The 13500-nt window shown below is 38.9% G+C and overlaps 1 protein-coding gene across 5 annotated transcripts in view; it reads right to left on the bottom strand.

The window, feature by feature from the left end:
• ZMYND11 (zinc finger MYND-type containing 11) overlaps positions 1-13500 on the bottom strand; it is a 375736-nt gene that overhangs the window by 117758 nt on the left and 244478 nt on the right. For all 5 annotated transcript variants that reach the window (XM_053713832.1, XM_053713834.1, XM_053713835.1 and 2 more), the window contains one exon: positions 9408-9500. In XM_053713832.1, coding sequence (XP_053569807.1) covers positions 9408-9500 — 93 coding nt within the window. The remainder of the gene's footprint in view (positions 1-9407; positions 9501-13500) is intronic.

The raw sequence follows: 13500 nt of genomic DNA, 5'->3' as shown, positions 1-13500 counted from the left end.
AGCCACAGATTTCAGAGTGTGTGGGGGAGGAGGGTACAGGATACTCTTTGAGGGACCCCCAGAGTGAGTGTGAAAGATTGTGGGTGACAGAGACCCCAGTAACCTCAGCTGTGACCTATAAACAGACTGCACAGGCTAGGGGACAGAGACTGACACAGACTGCAGGCACAGGGGGGAGGAGTACAGAGAAGTGTATTTACACAGCCCCACAGTGCCATTCAGCAAATACACTGATAGATGTGCAGTATCAGTGTCCCCAGCAGGCTCAGCAGTTAGAACCCACAGTGAGGAGGAGGGAGGCAGTTAGTCAACAACCTACCAACCATAACAGAGTGCAGGAGTACAGGAATTCTACTCCAGTGGGAGGGCAAGAGCCTATGGTAGTTAAGCAGCAACTGACAGCACACAATATGTTTAGAGAGCACACCATAGGTAGCAAGACACTAGGTTTCACAGGCACCTCTGTAACAGGGGATGATGTGTTATTCATGGATAAGATGCAAGCCTTATTGGGGGAGGTACTTGCAAAACCAAGAGATGCCATATTTGCACAAAAACAGTTGCAGGAGTTTACTGCCAGAGAGGGAGTGTGTGAGATGGTCCATAATGTTCTTGTACTCACGCCCATGAGACAGAACAAGCTAGAGGCTGCATGGGAGGGGCCCTGCAATATATTCAATCGGTTGGGTAGAGCCACTAGTGTGTCACTTTTAAAAGGAGGGCATCCTGCTGCCAAAACTGCTAGGTGCAATCTGTCTGGCAATGGTGTTCTCACCGCAAGGGGAAGCTCCTTTTAGCCACCCCCTTTTGCGTCTCTTATTGGGGGAGGTGTCACAAATACCTCAGGAGTTAGCTGAGAGAGGGGTTAATTCTGTGTAGTGGTGAACTAAGAACCGTTGTTTGTTTTTTATAAATAGCTATGCACTGGGTTTGTTTGTGTTTTCTTTGAAGTGCCAGAACCCATCATAAATAGTTCTAAAAAAAACCCTTCTTCCAAATGTTATTGTGTATGCATTGAGTCAATCTGTCAGCTCCAGAGATACCACAGTGCTTCTCCCCCACATCCTGATGAGGCCAATAAAAGGACATTGGTCTAATGCCTATATGTGTTTAAAGACAGGGGGATTTCTTAGCCTGCCCAGGAGGGTGTGGTCAGGAACTTGATCTAGGGGAAAAAAGGTATAAGGGTCTTGGGTGTTAACACTGAAATTGTTCATTCTACATGGGAGGCTGCTTGCTACAGCGTGAGTGACAACTTTTCTTCTTGCCCATCTCCCTGGGGGCAGACTCATAAGCTAGTGAAGTATTAGGTCTGTTATTTTTCTCCTTTTTATTTTAAAACACTGTTTGCGTGTGTAATTTTAGTTGTAACAACTTTTTATTAATAATGCATTGTGCATAATATTTTTGGCATAATAAATAATTCCTTTATTAAGTTTGGCCTTTGTCTAATAATTGAACCACGTTACTGAAAGAGACTGGAATATTAGAACTGTATAATTTAGGTTATTTTCTGATAAATTGTATTTCTAAAGTTAATGTGTAAAGTCTGGGTTTTTCCTTAGGATTTTCCCTTTAATAAATTTTAAGTTTTGGCAGTATTAGAGCTATAGGATTGATAGTTTATTGTGGGTGGCATTAAAAGGGAGTGTTGGGCATTTCTCTTACGTCTAGTACAGATTAAGGGAGTGTGGTTAACTCTTGCACCCACTAAACTGAATCACAAGCTTGCCTGGTGTGGCTAGATTGTGACCTATTGGTGGCAGAGAGGGGGGCTGAAAACCCTTTCTGTGCCAAATAAGTGACTGGCGCAGGGTTGGATAACCTTGGTTCGTCACAGCAAGTATAACTTTATATTTCTATTACAACTTACCTAACTCTAACTCCACCCACTCTCAAAGTCTCCCCAAACAAGTGACGTGTTGATCAATAACGCCCCCTACATACGTCACCGTAATTGCACGCTCCCGTTAATTGTAATATCAATATGCATGCACAATTTCGTCATGGGCAGTATTTACAGTAAAGATTCAATAACGATATACACATTTTACTTGTAGGTTCATGAGGTGATTGTACTGTTTGACATTTGCATCGTTTGATTGTCAATTTACTATATAGGCAGGTAAAGGTAACTAGAAATCTTTATTTATTATTTGCACTATGTTTAATTCTGTGTATAAATATAAAAATCAATTATGTTATTTTGCACAATACTTAAAAGGTTGTTTTGTTAGGCACAGCTAAGCGACATATAAATATAGACAGTGAAGTAAATTTGATTTCCCTCTATTTATCTTTCTCTTATCTCTATATACACCGTTTTGTTAATACATTCATATCATAGAGCATTAATTATAATGTTAAAAGTAAACTTTGACGGTTATATAGCACAAATAATATAATCCGCTTGCTTTAGTTAAATACAAAAAGAATCACAAATGAATATACCTTTAAAGATTTACTTACGGCAATCACTTTATTTGAGAAGGCTATTACGCATGTGCATCTATAATTGTGAACGCGCACAAAGAATGAAAGGGACATCGGATTTTACTAGCTGTTGCCCAACTACACGCATGCACTATAGCAGCGGTCGCCAACCAGTGGTCAATGGACCAATGGTGGTCCGCGAGAAGATGTTGGTGGTCCTTGACAACATCAAGCAAGAATTAATCTCTTCTGATGGTGTCACCCCTGTCATGTTGCAACTCCCTACAGTGCCTGGCTGGACATTAGTGAAAACCAACGTAAGAGTTAAATTACAATCTCCCTACGCACGTTGCGTAGTACTGTGCAACTTGCGTAGCTAGATTGTATTTTTAACTCCTCCCACAGGGCGCGCTGCTCAGAGGAAGATGATTCTATTCTAAAGCCAGCAGAGGTTGGTATAGTCTTGACTTGAAATAGGGGATTTAAAGTATATAAATAAAGAAAATCTTATTTTTTTCTCATTTCATTTATTTTCTTCCCTTTACCTGTCTCTTTGTAGTACTTTTCCTAATTCCTTCAGATGGATGATTTACATCACTCTTGGTCTTCCTCCGCTCCATCCTTTTTTTTTTAATTTAAATTAATTATTATTTGGTTTTCATTCTAATCATTTTCCTGCGCACAAAGCCATTCCACCTGAATTCCAGTAATTGCCATCCAGCAGATCAGCCATATCCCACCAGTATTATAGTAATTGCCAGTAACATCAGTCGTGGTTAGCTCACATCCATATTGAGAGCTTTCTGATATAAACTTAATTTATGACTCCAATGTCTGTCCATGATCATAAGTAGTTTTGAATAATTCCTAACCTTGGAGGTGACTTGGAAGTCTTGTGGTTCTTTTAAGCATAATTCCTTTTTTCCCACTTTCTGTCTCTCTGTTTCCAGCTCGAAAGTTGGCACTCACCCTTCATCTGTCATTTGGAAGTATTCTCTCAGTTCTGTCATTCAGTTAGTTAATTCCAAAAAATATTTCTTAAAAGTGTGTGTGTATGTATATGAGTGTGTATATATATATATATAGTATGTATATGCTAAGTTTACATTATGTATGTGTATATATATACATATATATATATATATATATATATATGTACAGTATGTGTGTGTGTATATTATATATATATATATATATATATATATACACACACCTACATATACACATACATATATACATATACACATTATAGGGGTTTGTACCTTTTTTAAAAAAAATCATGTTATTGTTCCCTGAGGTCTGAAAGGTTGGTGACCCCTGCACTATAATACATCGCGTTGACTAAAGTGAGCCAGTTGGACGGAGATCCGATTGGATAGTAGAAAGCACATTAAAAAAAAACTATTACGTGAATAGGTTGCATTAGAAGATTGACACACAGCTGGATTACAGTCGAAGAATACAATAGTTAGAAATAGAGAAATCGAAGATGCCAGTATATTTATTTAATAACGAAAAATTTATTAGAAAAGAGTTTAGAAGTTCAGTTTACCATCCCTTTAAAGTTACTATTATTAACTAAATAATACCTATTTAAAACAAAATACATACTTACCTGTGAAATAAAACCTAAGCTAGCTACAATATAACTAATAGTTACATTGTAGCTATCTTAGGTTTTATTTTTATTTAACAGGTAAGTTTGTATTTATTTTAACTAGGTAGACTAGTTAGTAAATAGTTATTAACTATTTACTAACTACCTAGTTAAAATAAATACAAACTTACCTGTGAAATAAAACATAAGCTACCTTACACTAAAACCTAACTACAAAAAATAAAAAAACACTAAAATCCCCCCCCCAAAAAAAAATACCATTACAAAAAAACAAACAAACGAAATTATCCAAAAAAATAAAGATTATTCCTATTCTAATACCCTTTAAAAAAAAACACCCAAAAATAGAATAAATTACCAAGGGCCCTTAAAAGGGACTTTTGGGGGTCCCTTAAAAGGGTCTTTTGTAGGGCATGGCCCTGAGATAAACAGCTCTTTTGCTCCAAAAAAAATACAAACACCCCCTAACACTATACAAACCCCCACCCCCCCAAACTACCAAGGGCCCTTAAAAGGGCCTTTTGTAGGGCATTGCCCTAAGTTAAACAGCTCTTTTGGTAAAAAAAAAAAAAAAAACACCCCCTAAAAATATACATTACACAAAATAACAAATTATCAAAACTAAAAAAAATATTCCCATTCTAATACCCATAAAAAAAAACCTAACCTAGAATAAAATAGTACTGTTAGGATTTTTTTAATGTGTAGTTTAATTTAATTTAATTGGTAGTTAGTTTAATATTAGTTTAATAATTATATTAGTTTAATTGTTAGTTTAAACTTATTATTTTTTTAATTTGACAGTTAAGTTTTAAATAAATTTAAGATAGGGAAATTGTAATTTTAATATAAAGTTGGCGTTAGATTTAGGGGATAGTAGTTTAAATTAGTTTATTGTGATGTGGGGGCTTTCGGTTTAGGGGGTTAATATGTTTATTATAGTGGCTTGCGGTTTAGGGCTTAATAACTTTAGTATAGTAGGGACGATGTGGACGGACGGCAGATTAGAGGTAAATAGTATTTAAATAGTGTTTGCGATGCGGGAGGGCAGCGGTTTAGGGGTTAAAAACTTTAGTATAGTGGTGACAATGTCGAGAAACGGTGAAATAGGGGTTAATAATTTTTTTAAGTGGCAGCAATGTCGGGAGCGGCGGTTTAGGGGTAAATAGGTAGTTTATTGGTGTTAGTGTACTTTTTAACACTTTAGTTATGAGTCTTATGTTACAGCTTTGTAGCGTAACACTCATAACTACTGACTTTAGATGGCGGTAAAGATCTTGTCATTTTAGGCTGTAACGCTCGCTTTTTAGCCTCCCACAAAACTCGTAATAACCAGCGCTATGGGAATTCCATTAAAAAACACGTAATTTTTAGGAGTGCGGTACTGACGTTGCGGTACAGGCTAAAAGGCTTGCGGTACACCTATACCGACAAGACTTGTAATGGCTACTGTGACGAATCAGGCCTTCTCAGCGTCACAATAGAGGGGCGTGGGCATGAAAGGGTTAATGGCACACAGCTCTGGTTCCCTTATCCTTGCAACTCTGCAAAAGGACCTTAAAGGAGCCACCACATTAACCCCAGATCTTGTCCACGCTGCTCTAACAATTTCTCTGCTGCCACCACCAAAACTTTTAATTTAAAGGGGAGTTTTGGGGAACCCCTAACACCTCACACTATTTAACAATTAGGTACGTGCCTTTAACCTTGTCTCAACAGGAGTGTGAATTCAGATATTAGAGCCCAAAGACAGAATGAGATTTTCTATGTGTTTAATAACAAAAATATCAACACAGGTTACAGAGTGCAAAATTATAAAGACATTCAGAATAACATACAAATGCAAAGCTACAGTTCTTTAATAACAAAATGGGACACAATACCTTACTTATTATCAAATTCCTTTAGGTATGTGGAGAGCTGCCATCAGATGTTAGTCTCTTGGTCCCAAGGCAGTTCTGACTAAAAAGTCTGTCTCTTGCATACTTGAATCAAATTCTCTCTTTGTCTTGTAAAAGATAACGCCCTGGTTATGATTTACAACGACTTCAGCCAATTACAAACAAGTCTTAGCCCCCACTATCAGTCTCCAAGGGGAGGAGCGTGCTGCATTCCTACACACAGCTACACTACTAAGGAGGGGGGAAGGAAAGGGGGGAGGGGGGGGGGAGGAATCTCAGCTTACAGCTTTCTGAGAGCAGACTTCACACACACAGCAATAAAGCAATTCACCTTAACCTCTTCCAAGCTAAGGACACAATACCACCTCTGCTGAGTATCCAATCCATGTATCAACTACTCCACATGATTGTATCATGACAGCTACATTAGGGAAAAAGATGCGTTGTGGGCCACAACGCTGCTATTTGACTCATAACGCAAAACTCGTAATCTAGGTGACTGAGAGGCTGACAAGGCTACTTAAAACTCCAGTCCCATATAGAAGGGCAGATACCCTTCCTAAGGAACTACTCTGAATCTTCTGACACTTTTCTGCCATCCTCCTGTGACGAAAGGCAAAGAATGACTGGGGGATGGGGGAAGTGGGAGAGGTATTTAAGCCTTTGGCTGGGGTGTCGTTGCCTCCTCCTGGTGGCCAGGTTCAGTATTTCCCAACAGTAAGGAATGATCTTGTGGACTCTCCTTATATTAAGAAGGAAATTGTAGTTTCCACTCCCCCCCCAAGAGAAAATGCATCCCATGGAATGCAGAGCCCTGACTTTCCTACATGCAAAACAATGCATATTTTTTAAACATTTATTTTGCCTGAAGATCTTCTGTAATGCTGTGAATAATCTTTGATGCATAAATACCATTATTGACTTTAATGTATTTTAAAGTGGGAGCACATGTCAGTAACTTTGCTCCTTGCCATGGCACAGAGACATGCTGCCATTCAAGAAAAACAGCTCAGCAACATGACCTCCTATTGTCTGTAAAACACAGAGCAGTGAAGCTGAAACAATAACAGTTAGCTGGGGTTGCTGGCTTGGATGAGGTAAAACAGGTAAACAAAAAAATGTAAATATACACAAATATAAATGCAAGTTAAAACTGTTTCTGTTATACTTAAAGGACTATAAAATACAAATGTAACTCCCCATTAAGGGCCAGATTACAAGTGGAGTGCTATTTAACGCTCCTGCTGGAGCGTTAACCGTGCTAGAATTAAGCTTTTCGAGCATGTAGGGTTGCGCTCTTATTACAAGTTGAAAGTAAACTGTTTTCACTAGCACACAGGCATAAAATGTGAAACTTACAATATCGACTAATAACCTATTCCCTCATAGGAATCAATGGAGCAAAAAAAGTGCTAACCCGATTGCATATTCTCAAGTGAGCTAACAGACACAAAATATTAACACTTCACATTTAAATGATCATCACATAGAAGAATATGTTCTATCTATTCATAAATACATATTTCTATATTTCTCTATATAAAGGGGCCCTTTCCTCTGAGGTGCCATTGGGTAACCCTTTTACTAACTAATAATGAATGTATCTCAATGTTAAAAGCCTTTTCCTGAGACCTCCTATCTCTGAGTCTTTATAACTTTTGTGTGCAATTTTTATTTGTAATAATATTTATTAGATTGTGTTTTTATGAGTGTAACTTACTTTGCAATGTATTTTTGATGTGTTTTGTGACACTTTTTTTTATTCACGAGGGCGCGGTAATCATTCTAGCGTAAATCGTGATTGCGCTCAAGTGATCACGTTTATTTTCAACTAGTAATACGAAACACCCGCGATAAACCCCTTATCACTCGCGCGTAACTGTTAATGCGCCACTCGTAATCTGGCCCTAAATGTTTAATTATGCAAAGTATAAAACAATTGCAATGTACTTTCATTATTTTTTTACCCATATCAAGTGTATGAAACAAAGGTGAGATCCATCTACATTCATTACATTCTATGGTACCTAAATTGCAAAATAACATGTATTATAATCATTTTGAAAATATTAAAACTAGGGAAACCATAACAAAGCTTTGATTAAATTCCTTAGCAGCTATGTTACTTGATCATATCACAATGGCACTTCCTAGATATAGAAAAATGTCATCTTACACTTACAATAGCTATCAATTATACAAATGTATAAGTTCTTAATATTAATTTATTTTGATCTATTTTCCTCGGTTTTATATATTATTAGTGTAACTTAAAAGGTACATTTTCATGAGTATTTCTATAAAGCAGTTCATTTATTTTAGACTAACTGTTCCCACAAAACTTTGACACAATTAGGTCAAAAATAACTAACGGAGGCTGACAAATTAGTTTTTCACCATCAAAGTGTTCACCATCAAAGTTTATAAAACATTTTGTAGATAAATAATTTGATAAACATTTCTAAAGGCTTGTTATCGACCACATTGTTTGAAAGTGAAGCTGACGTGCTAAACAGATTTAAAGTGAATGTCAATTTAGATGAATCGGTGCCCTGTTTTTAATAATCCTATTAAAAACAAGGGCACTTTAATTCATCAAAATTGACCTTTTTACTTGTTTTCTTCAAATACTTACCTTTTAATCCTGACAGCCGCTGCAGCGCTTCCTACGCTCGTCGCAAGCCCTCTTTGCGGTTCCAAAAGGACGAATCCAGATTCCTCCAATCACAGCGTTGCCTCAGGCCAAGATTCTCCCGGGGGAGAAGCCGTGATTGGAAGAAGCCGGATTCGTCTTTTCTGACGTATGAAGAGGCTTCCGACGGCCGGGGGAATCGCTGGAGTGGCTGTGAAGATTAAAAGGTAAGTATTTGAAGAAAACGAGTGAAATGTAAATTTTGATGAATTAAAGTGCCCTTGTTTTTAATAGGATTATTAAAAACTGGGCACCGATTTATCTAAATTGACATTCACTTTAAGGAACTGCAAAGTCAAAATAAAACAAGTTGATTGGATAGAGCGTGACATCTTAAACATCAAACCTTTGTTTTTAAGAGTAATTCTAGGAGAGCTCAAGAGAGTGCATGTGTCTTTAACCATCTGGAAAATATGTTTGCAACAATATTTATAGCAATGTTACACACTGTTGCAAACACTGCTGCCATAGAATACTAAAGATACATGCACACTCCTGATCTCCTACCAGTCTACCTAGACTCTTCAACAAAGTATACTAAAAGAATGAAGCTAATTTGATAATATAAGTAAATTGGAAAGCTGTTAAACATTGTATGCTGTGTCTAAATCATGAATGTTTGATCTTGACTTTATTGTCCCTTTAAGATTATGGAGTTTGCACCTAACATTGAAATATAAAAGAAAATTGAATAAAACTGTAGTCCAATTATTTATTCACTGCAAGAAACATTAAATGACCCCATATAGATATGATACTATACCTCATTAATAGTGGAAACATCAACAGCTGTATGAACCAGTCGTCTATACATTGGGTGTTTGCAGTCTTTCCCTTTTTTGTTCAGTTCAATTGCCTAAAACATATTATTATAGTTACATATATATAAGCATATATTGGGGAAAAACAAAATTCAAATCTATAGATTATAAAGGAACCACTGATTTCATGTCATGCTTTGTAAAAAGACAACATTCTTGATTTTGATAGAGCGTGCAATTTTAAACAACTTTACAGTTAGTTCTATAATCAAAAAATAAAAATAAAACCTGTTTAAAATTCCATGCTCTATCCAATCCACTTAAGTTTAATTTTGACTTTACTGTCCCTTTAATCAATGCAAGTGAGCAAATCATAGCACACAGGGGTCAACCGTTTTATCAACATTCATTCAATCATAAAACTAAAAAAAAAGTCTATAGGAAATATTGTAGATGTGTTTTTCAGATGAAACAGAGTCAATAACTAGGGCCTAGATAGAAACTGATCTGTACAAATGGAGCCACAAAGCAAAAAAACATGTTGAGTAGAGATCCAGTTTGTATAAAAGCAGATCTGCACAATTTTAGTAACAGCAATGTGTGCACCATCAAAATGTGTCAGTTCATTACGTCTGGCCACTATGACCTGCAACCTAGCCCTACATTAATAAACCCAAACAGTGGTTGAGCCAACCCCCAAAACCACCGCTTTATTTAACTACAACCACATCCCACCACTATAAACACTGGCTTTGACCTGGTTCCCTAATTCTATTAACACTAACTGCAACACATGCTACCAGCTGGTCTTACCCGACTACACTATTCTCCCAACCGGTAAAAACTCCAAACAAACAAGAGACAACCAATACACAATCCCCCCCATAGTAACCCACCGTACATAAAATTCCTCACCAGAAACCCTCCTAATTCCTAAACCCCTCTGTTCTCCTCAAATTCTAAAGTCCCTATATGTCTCCCATTTATCCTCCAGAGACAAAATGACCCAATTACAATTCCTTCTAAAATCTTACCCCCCAAAATAACCAGTGAGTAAACCCTTAAAATGTAACTCCCCACACAATTTACCTAAAAACAGAATTTATGCTTACCTGATAAATTTCTTTCTTTTGCGATGTACCGAGTCCACGGATTCATCCTAACTTGTAGCATATTGTCCTTCCTGACTGGAAGTAGCAAAGAGAGCACCACAGCAGAGCTGTTTATATAGCTCCCCCCTTAACTCCACCCCCCAGTCATTCGACCGAAGGCCAAGGAAGAAAAGGAGAAACTATAAGGTGCAGAGGTGACTGAAGTTTACATAAAAAATACTATCTGTCTTGAATAGAAAGGGCGGGCCGTGGACTCGGTACATCGCAAAAGAAAGAAATTTATCAGGTAAGCATAAATTTTGTTTTCTTTTGCAAGATGTACCGAGTCCACGGATTCATCCTAACTTGTGGGATACCAATAACAAAGCTTTAGGACACGGATGAAGTGAGGGACAAGACAGGAACCTAAACGGAAGGCACCACTGCTTGCAAAACCTTTCTCCCAAAAATAGCCTCCGAAGAAGCAAAAGTATCAAATTTGGAAAATTTGGAAAAGGTATGAAGCGAAGACCAAGTCGCAGCCTTACAAATCACTTCAACAGAAGCATCATTTTTAAAAGCCCATGTGGAAGCCACCGCTCTTTCCAGCATAGACAACAAAGAAGATGATTGGCGAAAATCTTTGGTTGCCTGCAAATAAAACTTCAAGGCACGAACAACGTCCAAGTTGTGCAACAGACGGTCCTTCTTAGAGGAAGGATTAGGACACAGAGAAGGAACAACAATTTCCTGATTGATATTCCTATTAGAAACAACTTTAGGGAGGAACCCAGGTTTGGTACGCAAAACCACCTTATCAGCATGGAAAACAAGATAAGGCGAGTCACATTGTAATGCAGATAGTTCAGAAACTCTTTGAGCTGAAGAGATAGCAACTAGAAACAGAACTTTCCAAGATAGAAGCTTAATATCTATGGAATGCATGGGTTCAAACGGAACCCCCTGAAGAACTTTAAGAACTAAATTGAGACTCCATGGCGGAGCAACAGGCTTAAACACAGGCTTAATTCTAGCTAAAGCCTGACAAAAAGCCAGAACGTCTGGGACATCTGCCAGACGCTTGTGCAACAGAATAGACAAAGCAGATATCTGTCCCTTTAAGGAACTAGCGGACAATCCTTTCTCCAATCCTTCTTGGAGAAAAGACAAAATCCTAGGAATCCTGATCTAACTCCATGAGTAGCCTTTGGATTCACACCAAAAAAGATATTTACGCCATATCTTATGATAGATCTTCCTGGTGACAGGCTTTCGAGCCTGAATCAAGGTATCTATGACCGACTCAGAGAAACCCCGCTTTGATAAAATCAAGCGTTCAATCTCCAAGCAGTCAGTTGCAGAGAAATTAGATTTGGATGCTTGAATGTACCTTGAATCAAAAGGTCCCGTCTCAGTGTCTGAGTCCATGGTGGCAGAGATGACATGTCCACCAGGTCTGCATACCAAGTCCTGCGTGGCCACGCAGGCGCTATCAAAATCACCAAAGCTCTCTCCTGTTTGATTCTGGCAATCAGACGCGGAAGGAGAGGGAATGGTGGAAACACATAAGCCAGGTTGAACGACCAGGGTACTGCTAGAGCATCTATCAGTACTGCCTGAGGATCCCTTGACCTGGATCCGTAACGAGGAAGTTTGGCGTTCTGACGAGACGCCATCAGATCCACCTCTGGTGTGCCCCATAGCTGAACCAGTTGAGCAAATACCTCCGGATGGAGCTCCCACTCCCCCGGGTGAAAAGTCTGACGACTTAGAAAATCTGCCTCCCAGTTCCCCACCCCTGGGATATAGATCGCTGATAGATGGCAAGAGTGAGTCTCTGCCCATCAGATTATCCTGGAAACTTCTATCATCACCAAGGAACTCCTTGTTCCCCCCTGATGATTGATATAAGCTACAGTCGTGATGTTGTCTGACTGAAACCTGATGAATCCGGCCGAAGCCAGCTGAGGCCACGCCTGAAGAGCATTGAATATCGCTCTTAATACCAGAATATTTATCTGTAGGAGGGCCTCCTCCTGAGTCCACAAACCCTGTGCTTTCAGGGAATTCCAGACTGCACCCCAGCCCAGTAGGCTGGCGTCCGTCGTCACAATAACCCACGCTGGCCTGCGGAAACACATTCCCCTGGACAGGTGATCCTGTGACAACCACCAAAGAAGAGTCTCTGGTCTCTTGATCCAGATTTATCTGAGGAGATAAATCTGCATAATTCCCATTCCACTGTTTGAGCATGCATAGTTGCAGTGGTCTGAGATGCAAGCGAGCAAACGGAACTATGTCCATTGCCGCTACCATAAGTGCGATTACCTCCATACACTGAGCCACTGACGGCCGAGGAATGGAATGAAGAGCTCGATAGGTGGTTAAAATCTTTGATTTCCTGACCTCCGTCAGAAATATTTTCATGTCCACCGAATCTATCAGAGTTCCCAGGAATGGAACTCTTGAGAGAGGAATAAGAGAACTCTTTTTCACATTCACCTTCCACCCATGAGATCTTAGAAAGGCCAACACTAAGTCCGTGAGAGACTTGGCAAGTTGGAAAGTCGACGCTTGAATTAAGATGTTGTCTAGATAAGGCGCCACTGCTATGCCCCTTGGCCTTAGGACCGCCAGAAGGGACCCTAGCACCTTTGTGAAGATTCTTGGCACCATGGCCAAGCCGAAGGGAAGAGCCACAAACTGGTAATGTCTGTCCAGAAAGGCAAACCTGAGGAACTGGTGATGATCTTTGTGGATAGGAATGTGTAGATACACATCCTTTTGATCCATGGTAGTCATATATTGACCCTCCTGGATCATTGGTAAAATAGTCCGAATGGTCTCCATCTTGAAGGATGGAACTCTTAGATATTGGTTTAGGATCTTGAGATCTAGAATTGGTCTGAAGGTTCCCTCTTTTTTGGGAACCACAAACAGATTTGAGTAGAAACCTTGCCCCTGTTCTGTTTTCGGAACTGGGCAGATCACTTCTATGGTAAAA

This window comes from Bombina bombina, chromosome 5 (genome assembly GCF_027579735.1).
Source record: "Bombina bombina isolate aBomBom1 chromosome 5, aBomBom1.pri, whole genome shotgun sequence".
Taxonomy (NCBI): domain Eukaryota; kingdom Metazoa; phylum Chordata; class Amphibia; order Anura; family Bombinatoridae; genus Bombina; species Bombina bombina.
The sequence above is the reverse complement of the archived record's forward strand: the minus strand, read 5'-3'. Positions and strand labels throughout refer to the sequence as shown.